The following is a 15182-nucleotide window of genomic DNA, read 5'->3' as shown; positions in this document are numbered from 1 at the left end:
TGGGCTGATTCCACCACAAGGAAAGAACCAGGCCACCTGAGTTAGGCTCAGTTCGCAAGTTATCCTGTACTTTATTTAAATTGATTCTATCTCATCTCTGGTTCTAACAAAAATAAGAGACGACATGGTGTTTGTTTTCATGCGTTCAGAAGAGAAGTTTCCCTTCCTGAAAAACTCTTGCCAACGGCTTCAAGGTTGAACAGTATTCCAGCAATCAGGTGGAGACACACATCTAGCTCCCTTAAATCTACACAAACATTATCCAGTAATAAGTTATCAAGTATCATTCGTGCATTATTGGACCCAGGTGTCAGATCCTAGAGCGCTGATAACACAGACGCCCAATTGCAAGCCTGAATCCACAAAACAAACCTACGGAGGAACGGTCGGTTTGGAGCGTTGTATGCATACAGAAAATGAACAACAGAGTCGCTAAGCTAAACAAGCCTTGTGGTTGGGGAGCTTGACACCTCCAAACTAATCACAATCATGCACACAGGTCAGATAGGCTTAATTAATTTGCAGCTAAATCTAATGCATTATTGCCATGACGCGCCTTTGCCCATCTGAGTCGACGTCCATGATGTCACCCGTTTCCACGGTCGCAGGCTTTGTGCAGCTCCTCCTTAAGTTAACCTTCCGAGCCTGCCAAATCGCACCCTGATTAAAATTATTACTAATATATGCATGTATCATGGAATAATATAGGACAAGAGCCGCTAAAAGATACAAGGCGCAACCTTAATTCTATATACGCAATAATTGCCTGACTGTTTTCTTGATTTTTTCTCTCTTTTTAATGAAATGCTGCCCAAGTCTTCTGCGTGTTCTAGTAAAAGAAAAGTTCTTGGGTCACTCTCATCGTCTCCCTACCACTAAATGGCCTTTCTCTGAAGAGCCACCGTTTGGTCGATCCGTCTCTCCATATATATGTCATTCCACCCCTCTCCTCTCCGCCTCCAAAATTCTAAGCTTGCTAAAGTTTTTTGCAACTTTCAAGTAACTAGCGTCTAGCTACACCTAGCTTGCTGAGTTTTGTGCACCGGTGCTTCACGAGTGGGGACCTCATGGGCATTGCGGAGAAGAGGCCGGCAACGGAGGTGAGAGGGAGGAAGGCCGGTGGGCTGATCACCAAGACTCTGGAGCGATGCCGGAGCACGCCAACGGCGAGGCAGAAGCCAGCAGAGGGCTGTTTCTCAGTTTATGTCGGCGCAGGCAGACAGCGGTTTGTGGTGCGCACCGAGTGCGTGAACCACCCGTTGTTCGTGGCGCTGCTGGAGGAGGCAGAGGAGGTGTTCGGGTATGCGGCCACAGGCCCGCTCCAGCTCCCGTGCAACGCCGAGGCGTTCACTGGCGTGCTGGAGCAGATCAGGGAGGAGAAGCAGGCGGCGGCCTGTAGGAAGGCGGCGGCGGGGAAGGGGTGCGGCCTTGCGAGGGGCCAGTCCGCCTACCGGCTGCTAGGCACCGGCGGCCGGCTGGTCCACATCGGCCGGTCATAGCATGCATTGGATTGGATTATATGCTGAGTTGGCGAGCTCTGAATTTGTGTTGAGCTCATATTCTCAAACTATATTGTAAACCTTGATAGCAACCTTAGGCTTCCCAAGTATGGTAAACAACCTCATAATATACTGGGCAACGTTAGATATTTTTCTTCTCATTTTTTCTTTGCGAGCAGAGGTAATGTTAGATGTTGATGTGTATTCCCCTCCAAAGTTGTGGTAACTGCTGATGGAAGTATTTTACAAATGCAAAATAGCTTTTGTCAGTTCTTTGTGGTCTGTATGGTGAAATATCAAAGTAAAATTGCACATTTCAATATATCTCACACTATTGCAAGTGATTCAGATGGAATTACTCTAAGCTCGTTTGGTTCCCATCATTTGGGTATAGAATCCTATAATTCATTTTGGATTCTAGGAAACCAACTTGTTTGGCTAGCATAGAATAGGGTACTGTAATTCAATCTGAAATTTTATGGAGTTGTTCCTATACCTAACCCCAATTTCGCTCCAAAATACATCATTCCTCTGGTTTAGTCTTGCATTAAAAATTCATGTGCCAGACAAACATGATTTTGAATATTGAATTCAAATCAACCAAATAAATCCTATCGATTCTTTTATTTCATTTCTACCAAATGAAATGAAATGAGGGCTGCCGAACGAGCTAGATTCATCAACTATAGTGACTTCTTTTATAGTTCACTGATTTGCTATCAGAACTTATCTGAAGTCCATTGGCACACAGGACAACAGAGCTTCAATTCATATTCCAAATATTTTAATCCCTAAGCTAGCAGCACATAAAAAGGTTGCCGACTAGACACACGTCACAACAATAGAGGTTTAGCATCAATAACATGATCTAATATATAAAAAAAAACCCTACCACTTTAAAGAACCAAAAACAGGGAAACTCGGTTATATTGGTTTAATGGTATGGATACAAAAATGCTCCCCGCAAAAAAAAAGATAAAAAAAAGCAAGGGACAAGTAGTAGTAGATAAACAACCAACCATGGTTGTTCCATTTTGGTCTACTAAAAGGAAGATTTGCCATCTGTATAATACTCCAGTATATTCCAAGTCTCAGCAACGGAAAGGAAAGACTAAGATTAATTACTCTAGGCACATAAATTTATTCAAGACAAAGCTATTTTATTAGTGCATTGCTGTACATACCAGCAACATCCAAGCTATCATTTTCAACAGCGCTTCAGGCTCTTTTCCCGGCAGCATCTGATGCTTGCTGGCAAACAGTTAGAAGAACTGGAATTCCAGGTTCGCTGAGTCAGACGTCCTGCAACCCAGACAAGCTTATCGATTCCGTATTATTTGTTTCATTCAGAGCACTGAAGGCCACCAGCCTGCTATCGAGCATCAGTAGATTGAGGGGGGGGGGGGGGGGGGGACAGCAGCCAATGCCAACTGCTTAGTATAGGTATTCCAGAAAAATAATAAGAATAATGAACTGATTGATCTAGCTTTTTCCTATTGTTTGAACTTCCAACCAATCAGTCCAACCCAGTTACAGAATTACAGTTGCCGCACTATACTATCATGATTAGAAGAAAAAAAATATAGGTGGAGGATATTTTGAATATCCAAAGACAAACCAGGAAAGCGTATGTTTACCACGTCTTGAACTCTTGATAAACAGCCTTTACAACATTGACCATTGCCAGGTTTGTCAAATCTCTGGTACTGTATATATTCAATGGCATGGAAAAGATATAGCCATTAGTTTTGGGTCCAGCTAACACTTGTACTCCAAGGTTTCTAGAGGCATAATCACGTTATCTCTAACCTCTCCTTTATATAATTGCAACTAACACTTTCTGACCCACGAACAACTGGGAACGATATGTAGATGTAGAGATCTTTATATAATATTGCCTTAATCATTGACTAATTAACACAACGCTAACTTTCGAAGCATTTGAAGCACCAACAGGAGTGTGCCAGCGTTAAAAAAAAATGAGTTAAGGTCCATCTTAATTTGACTCCTCCAGAGTCAAAAGCTGGATCTATCTTGTTTTCACTACCTCCAACTTATCTGAAAAGCTGGGGCCAAGAGCTTGGTGAAACGCCCAGTACTATACATGGCAACATGTCTTGGTATAGTGGTATAAAAAGCGGGTTGAAGACTTGAAGTTCCGTTAAGCAAATTTATTTATTTTTGACGAAAAGAGCACATCGTGCTTTTCATTGCCAAAGTGGTCGAGAAGAACTCAACCAAGAAGTAAATACAAGATTAAAAAGGAAGAAAAGAAGGGGAACAAAACCGTTAAGTAATTTTGGAAGGTACAAGTCCAGCCTATGGCAGCAAACCAAATATACTTAAAAAAGGAAAAACTAGTAACGAAGATAAAAACTTGGCACAGATAGTGACTGCAGCTCCTTTTGAAACTCAGATCAGTTATGCAATTTGATATCGATTCAGCATTTCTCATGGTATGGTAGTACTAAAGAAAGAACTAACCAAGACATCACAATATGCAGGCACAATAAAGTTACCACCAATCGCCTATTCTGGAAGAAAATAAATACACATACACACCAAGGCCATGTACGAACTACTTCCTCCGTCTCACATTAAGTGACGAAAAGCAAATTTGAGTCACTTAAGACGGGACAGAGGGAGCACATCTCTACATATCCCCAAATTTCTCTGACCTAGGTAAGAACTAAGAAGAAGAACGAACCGCGAGACTTGGTGTCGGCATCCCCAAAATACCGCAAAAATAGCAGAGGGAAACCCCGGGAGTCTCATGAATTTTGCAAGGCTACATGCTGAATACTTACAACTAGATGTGATTTCTGTTTTCCTGCGGAAGACGGCGACTCCCGCGGCTTCGCCTCGCTGCTTCGCTCGCTCCGCCTCTTCGCCATGGCTCAAGGTTGGATGGACGGACCGGCGCCTACGTTATTAAAATGTTCGAGGGGTTGAAATTGAAAGTTTCCAAGCAATCGTCTCGACTCGAATCAACATTATTTTTCTTCCAGAAAACACTTTCTTGAACAAACCGGCCCATCTTGTTTCGGCCCGGCCCGGCCCGTCTACTTTCCAATCTGTCTTTCGGCCACGGCCCAGGTGGGATCACATAAACCCTAATCCTGGCACTGGACGGCCGAGACCTGCCAACCCTCGCTTACCCCTCGCATCCGACGTTCAGAAAACGTCCACGCCGGCTATACGCTTCCTTTATAAAACTGCCCCGGAGCACCCCTCGCCGCCTACTCCTTCACCTCCTACCCCTCGTCGCCGCCCCCCTCGCGGAACCGCAAGCTCCCCGTCGGCGAAATGGTACGTCCCCGCCGTCGATTCCTTCTTGGTCCAAGTATGTCGCTGCTGTTCCAATTTCCTACCGGTCAAAAGGCTGGAGTGTTAGCCGATTCTGTGTGCGTTGTTTTTAGCCATCTTTGTGGATCTTAGGAGCAGCCGTCTCGTAGATAGCTTATCTTTCTAACGTTTGCCTGGAATTCATGTGTGAATCTTGGAATATGACTTAATGAGTGTGGATCGCAAATCTCGCAGGCCCCGAAGCGAGGCGGCAGGGCGCCAGTTCCGGCGAAGAAGAAAGCGGTACGGCACCCTACGCTCTGTTATCGCTTGAAATCTCTGTGTATTCTTGGTTGTACCGTGCGTGATTTTGTTGGATTTGGTTGCAGGAGAAGGTCACGAACCCGCTGTTCGAGAAGAGGCCGAAGCAGTTCGGCATCGGTGGCGCGCTGCCGCCCAAGAAGGACCTCCACCGGTTCGTGAAGTGGCCCAAGGTCGTGCGCATCCAGCGCCAGCGCCGCATCCTCAAGCAGCGCCTCAAGGTTCCCCCGGCGCTCCACCAGTTCACCCGCACCCTCGACAAGAACCTCGGTATATACATTTATTTGTGCATTCACTTGACTGGTAATCCTGTCATGTGTGATGTCGTTGGCAGATTTATTGTTAGGTTGTTACAGTTCAGTAGTTTAATGGACGACTCCTAAATTGATGAAGATAGTCAAGTGAGTTTTCGAGTAGGTGACATTGAGAGTCCTAATGTTGCATGATTAAGGGGTATGTATGTTGTGTGTGCTAAATACCTGGTCTCTGCCAGTTAAAAAGGTCAACACTACCTTCTTTGATATGTTAATTTACATGTGATGTTTTTAATGAATGGAACCTTCTATTTACATGAATTAGAATATGTTTTTGATTTTTCAACTTGCGGTTTCACAACAGACTATTTAAGCTTGTCTAATGTTTCACTGATATTGACATTAATCTGATGTTACTAAAGAGTTTGTAATCAGTACAAGATGTCATTGTGGTTTAGTTCATTAGCTGATTCTATTTGGTCGCTAATTGTTAGAGTAATAGTTGCTGCTGTTGTTGCACATTCTGGTAGATGTGTTTGCTCTTTATGCTGAAATGTCTAAAAAAGGATTGAAAATGTTTTAAACTTGAATTTCTCTCCTTCATCTTTTTAATATGCTCAAAAACTTTGTTGCAAATGTCTGATATATTTTCTTGTTGCAGCTACCAACTTGTTTAAGATGCTTCTGAAGTACCGCCCTGAGGACAAGGCTGCCAAGAAGGAGCGGCTTTTGAAGAGGGCCCAGGCTGAGACTGAAGGAAAAACTGTCGAGGCGAAGAAGCCTATTGTTGTAAAGTATGGCCTTAACCATGTGACTTACCTCATTGAGCAGGTACTTTTCTTGGTTTTCTCTTGATTTCTCCTCATTTTCAGTACTCATAGCTAGCTTTTGTGGGTGCATGGACAATCTTTTGATAAATTGTTGTTCTTCCTCCTGTAGGGCAAAGCCCAGCTGGTCGTCATTGCTCATGATGTTGATCCAATTGAGCTTGTTGTGTGGCTCCCAGCCCTGTGCAGGAAGATGGAGGTCCCTTACTGCATTGTTAAAGGAAAATCACGCCTTGGATCGGTATATTTTCTTATGCTGCCCTCTGTTCTACACTGGTCTTCTGGGAACAAATGCTCACTGTTCTCTTATAATCGTTTGTAGATTGTTCACAAGAAGACCTCCTCCGTTCTGTGCCTGACCACCGTCAAGAATGAGGATAAGCTTGACTTCAGCAAGATCTTGGAGGCTATCAAGGTATGGAACTCATGAAACCCTATGCATTACTGTGTCTTCCTTTTGGTGCTATTCTAACGAATTGTTTGGCTACTATGCTGCAGGCGAACTTCAACGACAAGTTCGATGAGGTCAGGAAGAAGTGGGGAGGCGGTGTCATGGGCTCCAAGTCACAAGCTAAGACCAAGGCCAGGGAAAGGCTCATCGCCAAGGAGGCTGCGCAGCGGATGACCTAATTCTAGCCTGTGCAAAGCATGCTCTTCTTTAGTTTCCCTTTCATTGTCATGTTTTTGACGAGGAACTCGAACTCATTTAGCGCTGTGGAATCATGTTATGGTTTTCTGATTTTTGTTGTGTTCGCCAGACCTTGTGGGAAACTATGCAAAGATCAGAAGTGGTTGTTATGTTTGGTTTCTATAGAGTATATGTCATAATATCCTTCCCTAAGTCTAGCTGTCTTGAGCGTGTCAAATTAGTGCAGAGCTTGTGTTTCTGGAAAAAATACGCTCTATTTTTATTTGAACTTGTCTCACAGCAGTCTGTTTTTTGGTCATCCTTAATTCATGTTGTCACTCCAAAGGCCTCCTTTTTATAACGCGCGTCGCCGAGAAATTCGGACATAAAGGATCAGAGCAAAAAAGTCAGTATAGGAACGAAGTTTGTTGGGCTGTCCGTGCGGCCTAATATCTGCTCGTGGTGCAATTTCCCGGCCCATCTTGCGCACCACGTCGTGGCTACATCCACATATTGACACGCTGTCTCACGCCGTGGTCGCGCAAATTCCAAGAAAGCCCAATTGAACAAGGCCATAGCGTAAGCCACTGGAAAGGCAACTTCTCGTGAGCTCTACGTATTTTCCGCTCTCCGTTGAAGCGAACCTCCTCCCTTCCGATTCCGGAACGGCGGGAGCCCCCGTTCTCACACTGCAAGACATCTCCGGCAGAAGGGAAAGATTTCGCGTACTGCACCCAAGGTCAGCTCGGCCCATCCATCCTTGTTCCCCAATACGCGATTCGATTCCGCTCCTACTTTCTGCGAATCAGCTCGAATCAGTTTCCTTACTAATAAGATGCAACGTTTTATGGCGGCGTCTCATTCCGCATCCCCAGTTCCCCGCCGAGACGGAGAATGCGCGCATTTTTTTTAGAGCTGTCTAGATCTAGCGGGAAATCTTGGCTCGCCGTATGGCCATTGCGCTAATGCGCCAGTTCTTACTCTTACCTAGCTTCGGTGTGTTTGCACCGTGGATCAGTCAGTGTCAGAGCTGTCGCGACCTCAGGGAGATTTTTTTTTCCGTGATGTACTCTCACAAATCCACGTCACTTATTTTGGGACGGAGGGAGTAGAATTTGTAGTTGTACACGACTGTGTCTTATCTTATGAATTAAGCAATCCACTGAAGGTGCTGGGTTAATTCACCCCTTAATCTGTTCATGATAAATTGTCATATTGACAGTCATTTAATGTCACAATCTGTAGTGAATTAATGTAATCTTGTACTCCCTCCGTTCCATAAAGATTGGCGTGGGTTTGAACTAGCTCTAGTTCAAAACCGTGCCAATCTTTATGGAACAGAGGGAGTACTACAGTCATGCGAATTTGGAGAGGCAAATGCTATATGTTTGTGTTTAGTTTGGTGGCCTTGATTATCAGAGTATGAGTTGAGAAGCTCTAGTCCAACTGTCTTGAATGACATCTTATTGTTGCATCAAAGTCGTTTGTTAATCCTCCAGTCCTAGTTGGATAGCATATAATGTTGTTACTTTTGTATTTCTGCAGTAAGCTGATGGACGGGAGGAGTTTGAGATTAATTTATTTCTTGGTTCTATGTCTCATGCCTTTATTGCGCCATGCCGTGGCTATTCGCTTTGTGATGGATAGAGAAGAGTGCTTCTCTCACAATGTTGATTATGAAGGGGATACAGTTCATGTATCTTTTGTTGTGATCAAGGCGGAAACTCCCTGGCATTATTCTGAGGATGGTGTCGATCTTGTGGTATGGTTTTCTTTCTCTTATTCCTCACCAGACTCATCGTCCATTTGTGCAAGACACCAATTTCCCATAGTATGGTGAAATTGTTGCTTGCACTGTTGGAAGGAACAATAATTAGCTAACTATTTTCGTATTTCTAAATATCTCTGTATTTACTAAGCTATTTTATTACAAGTCACATCCATTGGGCGAAGCCTGTTCAGTCATAATTTATTACAGGTTAAAGACCCTAATGGCAACCAAATCCATGATTCCCGTGCCAAGACTAGCGATAAGTTTGAATTCGTAGTTCAGAAGAGAGGTGTCCACCGCTTCTGCTTCACTAACAAGTCCCCGTATCATGAAACTGTAGACTTTGATGTGCATGTTGGTCATTTTTCATATTTTGACCAGCATGCCAAAGATGGTAAGAGTTCCCTTTTATTTCATTTAACTTGTCTAATAAACAACATTACACTGATTCCTTCTGAAATAACAGAGCATTTTAGTCCTCTGTTTGCACAAATCCTTAAGTTGGACGAAGCTCTCTACAGCATTCAGTTTGAACAACACTGGCTGGAGGCCCAAACCGACCGCCAAGCAATACGTAAGTGTCTGCACGCTCTCTTCTAAGTACTACTGAATTGTACTCCCTCAATTCCATAATTCTTGTCGAAATATTACATGTATTTAGACGCTTTTTAGGAATAGATTCATCCATTTTTTGACAAATTTTAGACAAGAATTATGGGATGGAGGGAGTAACATTTTAAGGCTATTTTGCTGTCCTCTCACTCACTCTTGTATGAAATAGCTGCTCTTAGTTGTAACTTAATGTCTAATGTTACTTATGACAAATATTTACTGTTAGGAGGTCCAGCCTGTTATTTGATCATTAGTGTAAAAATACCAACAGAACCATCTTCACTTACCAACTTGCGAAGATATGGCTGTATTGAATTTTGGGAACTACTGTGTACTCCACTAATTAGGAACGTCAGAACACATGCCTATGTAAGAATCATGTTTAATCAGAGTCCTTCCATTGAAAAATCTTTCTCCGTGATGTCTAATCTTTGATGCAGGAATTAATTACCATTTACCATGTCTTCTTGACTTGCGTATTTGACATTACCAACTAAACTTATCATGCTAAAAGTGCAGCACCTTCTTGAGTTTCTTCCCTACTGTGATGCAGTAAACGAGAACATGAGCAAGAGGGCGGTTCACAAGGCACTATTCGAATCAGCTGCCCTTATTGCAGCCAGTGTTGTGCAGATTTACTTGCTGCGGCGTCTCTTCGAGCGCAAGCTGGGTTCATCTAGGGTCTAATTTCTGCTTATAGCTCTCATTATACTCACCAACCCAACTGGACATAAATACTGCGTTGTATGGATTTGTTGCACCCTGTTCAATCATTCATGCGTTTTTCTTTTAAGAATTTTGTATTTCAGAGGACACATCATGCAACATTAAAGTGCCTGAGATGATCTTGTTTGCCCTCGAGTCTCAATTGAGATATGATATGTACCAGTATTTGAATCATGTGTGCTAATCGGTTAGTTGTGCAATTCTCAAAATGTTCGACACAAGGACCCCTAAAGTTCTTAAAATGAGGCATGTTTCTTTTATTGGCGAATAACTAGACGCTTAAACTTCATCTCGTAATTATTAGTTTTCTGAACAAGAAAAGAAAAACTGGATCGAGCTGAAAGGAGGCACTGCCAGCCCAAACCTGCTACCTTTTCTGTAGCAATCCTCGGCCGCATTGAGGACAGTAGGACACGCACGCCAGCCGCCACAGGGCCCACAACTGGGCGCGCGCGCTCGAGGAGGCCGACCCCGTCGATGTGCTTGCCCTCGGCGGCGCGCTCCTAGTGCTCTTCTTCGGTTCTTTTCGTCTTTCTGAAGCTGTCTTCCTCAGTTTTTTTGGAAAAACCGCCGCCTAAATTTGGTTAGGCTACCAAATTAGTTTGGCGTAAACTACATTGAAAACCTAACTAAATCTGAGATGCGACTTCTCCAAGAAACTATGTGAGGACAGCCTCTAGGAGAAGCCGGTACTAGAAGCCGAAAAAAACGGAGCCAAGACAAACATGTCAAGGAGCTCGATGACGCCACAGAGGCCCTGCTGCAGCTACGGGCAGACGTGCCGAGAAGAAGCTCAGTACGCGATGTGTGCAGCCGCTTTGCCCCATTCTTCGACTACGTGTCTACGTCTTCCTCTCGTCGTGGCATCCAAGGACATCTGCACGATGGCTAATCTCTAGAGGGAGCCAGGGAGATTATTGACGTGCTTGGCCAGCGAGAAGCACCAACCGAGCAGGCACAAGCCGCCGGCATCCTCAGCTTATTCCTCAGGGACAAGCTCACAAGCTTCTGCTGGATAGCGTGGATAGTGTATGGGAGCGCACCTCTGGAGCCTAGAGGGTCGGCATCCCACCAACTTTCGACGTGGTCGCCGCCTTGTACATGCCCTTTTCGAAACAAAAAAACGAAGCATGGACAACGACTCGGTGGGTGGTGGCGATGCATGGAGCAGTGCCCTAGTGCGGTCAAGCGATGGCCAAAGCACACGGTCTCTTTCCTGCGCGGGGCGTCCCCAATAGAGCTGCACCTATAAGGGTTGAAGCATCCGCCTGAAAGCATCAATTACTAAATTTGATTTTTAAATGATTTATCTCTAAACCAAACCGTCAACCCGATTAAAGATCTATTTTCACCGTTCAGTTGTCTCGACGAGTGCTTCAACACAAGACTAGATTAAACTACTCACTCCGATCGACCGGAATTACTTGTTAGCGTATCATATTATCATGTTAGTTATGAAGGGTTACCTATTAATAATCAATCCATTATAATATACGGCTAACAAGTAAAAAAAATGTATTTAGACATTCAAATGTTATGCAAGTCCAGTGAGCGAGTATAGGAAGTGTTTCAACAAGTTAGAGATATTGTATCATATCATCATGTTATGAAGGGTTACCTATTAATAATCGTTCCATTATAATATACGGCTAACAAGTAAAAAAATGTATTTAGACATTCAAATGTTCTGCAAGTTTAGTGAGCGAGCATTGAAGTGTTTCAACAAGTTAAAGATGTCATCGGATCATGATCCATGTCTTTAATTATATATGTACATATTGAGTATTGATGCTCAACAAACTGGTAACCGAATGGTATTGACCTGGTACAAATGTCTATAGCTGGCAACTGGACGATAATTGAGAGAAAGAAAAAACGCACCTGCGTCGCTCGCTCCTGGGCGGCACGGGCGGACCCCCAAACCCTAGGCGCTACCACTCATCTACACCTCATCCCCATCCACGTCGCCGTCGGAGGACGCAGCCGGGCAAGTCTCGGGCGACCGACGGCGGCGGCGAGGCTTCGTCGACGTGCCTCGGCTTCTCTGTTCTGGTTTCTCTTGTGGTTGTGTTGGTAGGCGAGCTCTCTGGTGATGTGCGTCGAGACCCAGGCGTGCGGCGGCCAAGTCGCGTGCCGGCCAGCTGGATCCTGCGCTTGGAGGCGATGGCCGGCCAGATCCGCCGCTCCTCGACGGGCTAGGCCCTTCTTGCCGGCGCCCCTGTCTTGGCGCCTGCGCAGGGCGGCGAGGGGCTGGCAGGTGGAATCGGGCGCGGGGAGGCCGTATCTGGTTCTGCACAGCGCGGATGCGGCTAGATCCGGCGCTTCTTCGCCGTTTCCGCATGCGGCGGTGCCGGCATGGCCCGGTGAAATTTGCTGCAAGCCACAACCCCATTCTTCTGTTCATCTTGTGGTTGCTACGGCTTCGTGCTTGTTCTCACCGGCCGTTAGTGCTCTGGGACTTGTGTTTTACTTGTGTGTTGGATGTCAGCTCCCAGTGAAAACTTGCAGGGATTCTCGATCTCTTCCGATGATGGCGGAGCCTTTGGGTGTCTTTCCCTCGTTGGATGCTTCATCGAGGAGCTGAATTCCTTCCGCTTGGATGTTTGGAGTTTTCAGGGTGAAAACCTAAGATCTTGCTTTGCCGGATCGGGCAACGACGACATCTCAATGTCGTTTTCCTCCTTGGAGGCTTGGAGGCGTTACCTTGGAGAACCTGACTCTAGATCGCTTCTGGTTCCGTGCTTAGTCATTGAGAGTGCTTCGCCTAGGGTTGTCGGAGGTTCGGTGGTTTCTTGTGCCACCTAAGTTCTTGGTTTGTGTCCGACGGGAGAGTGCGTTTGTTTTTTCTTTTGTGTGCTCTCCGCGTGAGATGCCTTTCGTCTTTGCCTGTCGGCACGTAGCTGTCGTGTCGTATTCTCTGTGGTGGGTAGCCTTTCGGCTTAGCCGGCGACACAAGAGGGTGGAGGTATGATCTCGGTTATGAGTCGCCCTTCGACTTCATCGGCGACACATCTTCGTCATGGTGGGTCTCGGTGGCTCATGCCCCTTTGACTATGCCGTACAAGATTGTGGAGGTATGATCCTGGCTATGAGTCGCCCTTCGACTTCATCTGCGTCACATCGGCGTCACGGTGTGTCTCGGCGGCAATTGGCCCATCGACTGTGCCAGCTTCATATTTTAAGTGTTGTGGCGAGGCCTTGGTTGTGTGCTGCCCTTCGGCTACGGTGACGACATAGTGCATGGGTGGACTCGGCAAATCGATGCCTTCCGATTGCATCGTCGGTGCGTCTTGTTGTGCATTTCTTCCGTAATTAGCATGCATAGAGATCATAGGTTTTTCTTGTGTTTCTCCTGGCATATGCTGCCATTGTAATCGTCGTATCCTCATTCTTTCATTTAATTAAAAGTGGCGCTGGCTGGCCGTCGTAGTTTCCTTAAAAAAACAAATGTGTATAACTAATAACCAAGTAATATTAACACTCAACCACCTGGTCATAGTCTGGTAAACAAGTGACCATAACATGATAACTTCGGATGAAAAAGTCGTCAAAATATATCAACATAAGATCTAATTTATAAAATCGCTAACTGAACGCAAGATTTATGAGACAGTATTATATAGAATGTTCCTAATCACTTGGATCGTTCTGCAGTGCATCCAATCCAACGGAGGCATCTATCATGCTCCTCTTTTATTGGCCATTGTGGACTTCACTTGTTGGGCAAACGGTGCTTATATTTAACGCTGGTTATGCTCAAAAAAATATATATTTAACGCTGGTTACAGCTGGCAAGCATTTCTTGGCCCATTTTCTTGCACTGCAAGCCGTCTGCTGGGCTTCTGGGTGGGGGGTCGTTTTGACAGATGTCAATCATCTATTGGATACGACCGGTTCTCGTGGATCGCAATGTCTGTACCGTCCGATCTAATGAAATCAAACGGTTACAGTTGGTGGAGATGTGTAGTCGCCGGCCTCACCCACCCACATATAAGTACGGCTCTCCGTCGTCTTCCACGGCTCCCCGTCGACTTCCACCGTTCCACGGCTGCCCAATTCAAATTCAAACGAGGGGTCTAGGCAGCATTGGCAACGAGGCCAGAGGGAAGGAGGAAGTTGTCGGGGCGGTCGGTGAGATGGCCAGGCGCCAGGGCGACGAGGCCAATGTGAAGGCGGAAGTCTCCTCCAGCATGATCGGCAGTTCCACGTTCAAGGCCAGCGCGATCAGAGACCCGGCAAAGGACAAGGGGGCCATATCCTTAAGCATGATTGGCGACGCTGCCGCAGGCAAGGCTGGTGGTGCCAACAGCGTCGGCGATGGTGCGGCAGTCGTCCCAATCGGCGTGATCTCAAGTCCGGCAATCACGGCGACAAGGTGGCCAATGTGACGGCTGACGTCTCCTCCAGCATTATCAGCAAGCGCCCGGTCAAGGCCAGCGCCATCAGAGACCCAGCAGAGGGCAAGCTCATATCCTTCGGCTTGATTGGCGACGTCGCCGCAGGCAAGGCTGGTGGTGCCAACAGCGTTGGCGATGGCGCGACGGGCGTTCCAATCGGCGTCATCTCCAAAAAACGTAAGCTCAAGTCCGGCAATCACGGCGACAAGCCGGCCAGTGTGAAGGCGGATGTCTCCTCCAGCATTATCAGCAAGCGCACGGTCAAGGCCAGTGCCATCGGAGATCCGGCAGAGGGCAAGGGGACCATATCCTTCGGCTTGATTGGCGATGTGGCCGCAGGCAAGGCTGGTGGTGCCAACAGCGCTGGCGATGGCGCGACGGGCGTCCCAATCGGCGTGATCTCCAAAAAACCTAAGCTCAAGTTCGGCAATCACGGCGACAAGCCGGCCAGTGTGAAGGCGGATGTCTCCTCTAGCATTATCAGCAAGCGCACGGTCAAGGTCAGTGCCATCGAAGATCCGGCAGAGGGCAAGGGGACCATATCCTTCGTCTTGATTGGCGATGTGGCCTCAGGCAAGGCTGGTGGTGCCAACAGCGTCGGAGGCGCGGCAGGCGTCCCAATCGGCGTGTTGTCCGACGAGCTCAAGTCTGGCAATAACCGCGACAAGGCGACGGGTGTGATGGCCACGCGCAACGCCGGAGCACGCAAGGGGAAGGAGGTCGCCTCCTTCGACGATGAGGCCATGGGCGGCGAATTGGTGATAGGTTGTGACTCAGATATCTGGTCGAGTTTGTGGATAAGTACCGTGGAAGCTGTGACGGTGATATTATCGCGAGGCTCTCTGGAATACCTTCCCTGCAT

The 15182-nt window shown here is 46.4% G+C and overlaps 3 protein-coding genes and 1 long non-coding RNA gene across 7 annotated transcripts; 3 read left to right on the top strand and 1 right to left on the bottom strand.

Annotated features, from left to right (window-relative positions):
- Window positions 1-237: 237 nt before the first annotated feature.
- LOC106866639 lies at window positions 238-4444 on the bottom strand. 2 transcript variants are annotated; one of them, XR_001407591.2, is made up of 3 exons: window positions 4307-4444; window positions 2684-2871; window positions 238-645 (listed from the first exon to the last, which is right to left on the bottom strand). It is a non-coding gene; the product is annotated as an uncharacterized LOC106866639 (long non-coding RNA). The 2 variants fall into 2 exon arrangements; XR_001407592.2 differs by having other exon boundaries at window positions 2684-2868.
- On the top strand, window positions 724-1821 carry LOC100820837 (indole-3-acetic acid-induced protein ARG7). Its single transcript, XM_003576673.4, has one exon. The coding sequence runs from the start codon at window positions 1068-1070 to the stop codon at window positions 1497-1499; it is 432 nt and encodes a 143-aa protein (XP_003576721.1). The 5' UTR covers window positions 724-1067; the 3' UTR covers window positions 1500-1821.
- A 252-nt stretch (window positions 4445-4696) lies between the features above and the next one.
- LOC100844931 (60S ribosomal protein L7a-1) lies at window positions 4697-7027 on the top strand. The gene is made up of 7 exons (XM_003578349.4): window positions 4697-4808; window positions 5040-5087; window positions 5174-5375; window positions 6021-6190; window positions 6299-6427; window positions 6509-6601; window positions 6685-7027. The coding sequence occupies exons 1-7, from the start codon at window positions 4806-4808 to the stop codon at window positions 6814-6816; spliced, it is 777 nt and encodes a 258-aa protein (XP_003578397.1). The 5' UTR covers window positions 4697-4805; the 3' UTR covers window positions 6817-7027.
- A 257-nt stretch (window positions 7028-7284) lies between these two features.
- On the top strand, window positions 7285-10049 carry LOC100844623 (transmembrane emp24 domain-containing protein p24beta2). 3 transcript variants are annotated; one of them, XM_024463033.1, is made up of 5 exons: window positions 7285-7553; window positions 8360-8576; window positions 8793-8979; window positions 9052-9159; window positions 9712-10049. In XM_024463033.1, exons 2-5 carry the CDS (start codon window positions 8367-8369, stop codon window positions 9882-9884), a joined length of 678 nt encoding a protein of 225 aa, XP_024318801.1. In that variant the 5' UTR covers window positions 7285-7553; window positions 8360-8366; the 3' UTR covers window positions 9885-10049. The 3 variants fall into 3 exon arrangements, with proteins under 3 accessions (XP_024318801.1, XP_024318802.1, XP_010238339.1); XM_024463034.1 differs by having other exon boundaries at window positions 7295-7553; window positions 9717-10049; XM_010240037.3 differs by having other exon boundaries at window positions 7347-7553; window positions 9751-10049.
- Window positions 10050-15182: the final 5133 nt, after the last annotated feature.

Source organism: Brachypodium distachyon, chromosome 4 (assembly GCF_000005505.3).
Source record: "Brachypodium distachyon strain Bd21 chromosome 4, Brachypodium_distachyon_v3.0, whole genome shotgun sequence".
Taxonomy (NCBI): domain Eukaryota; kingdom Viridiplantae; phylum Streptophyta; class Magnoliopsida; order Poales; family Poaceae; genus Brachypodium; species Brachypodium distachyon.
The sequence above is the reverse complement of the archived record's forward strand: the minus strand, read 5'-3'. Positions and strand labels throughout refer to the sequence as shown.

Bases quoted from the DNA above. Each gene is read 5' to 3' on its own strand.
- LOC100844623 (XM_024463033.1), top strand. From the start codon at position 8,367: ATGGACGGGAGGAGTTTGAGATTAATTTATTTCTTGGTTCTATGTCTC. The intron at 8,577-8,792 runs GTATGGTTTTCT...AATTTATTACAG, and splicing joins AGGATGGTGTCGATCTTGTG to GTTAAAGACCCTAATGGCAA. The intron at 8,980-9,051 runs GTAAGAGTTCCC...CTGAAATAACAG, and splicing joins TGACCAGCATGCCAAAGATG to AGCATTTTAGTCCTCTGTTT.
- LOC100820837 (XM_003576673.4), top strand. From the start codon at position 1,068: ATGGGCATTGCGGAGAAGAGGCCGGCAACGGAGGTGAGAGGGAGGAAG.
- LOC100844931 (XM_003578349.4), top strand. The intron at 5,088-5,173 runs GTACGGCACCCT...ATTTGGTTGCAG, and splicing joins TTCCGGCGAAGAAGAAAGCG to GAGAAGGTCACGAACCCGCT. The intron at 5,376-6,020 runs GTATATACATTT...TTCTTGTTGCAG, and splicing joins CACCCTCGACAAGAACCTCG to CTACCAACTTGTTTAAGATG.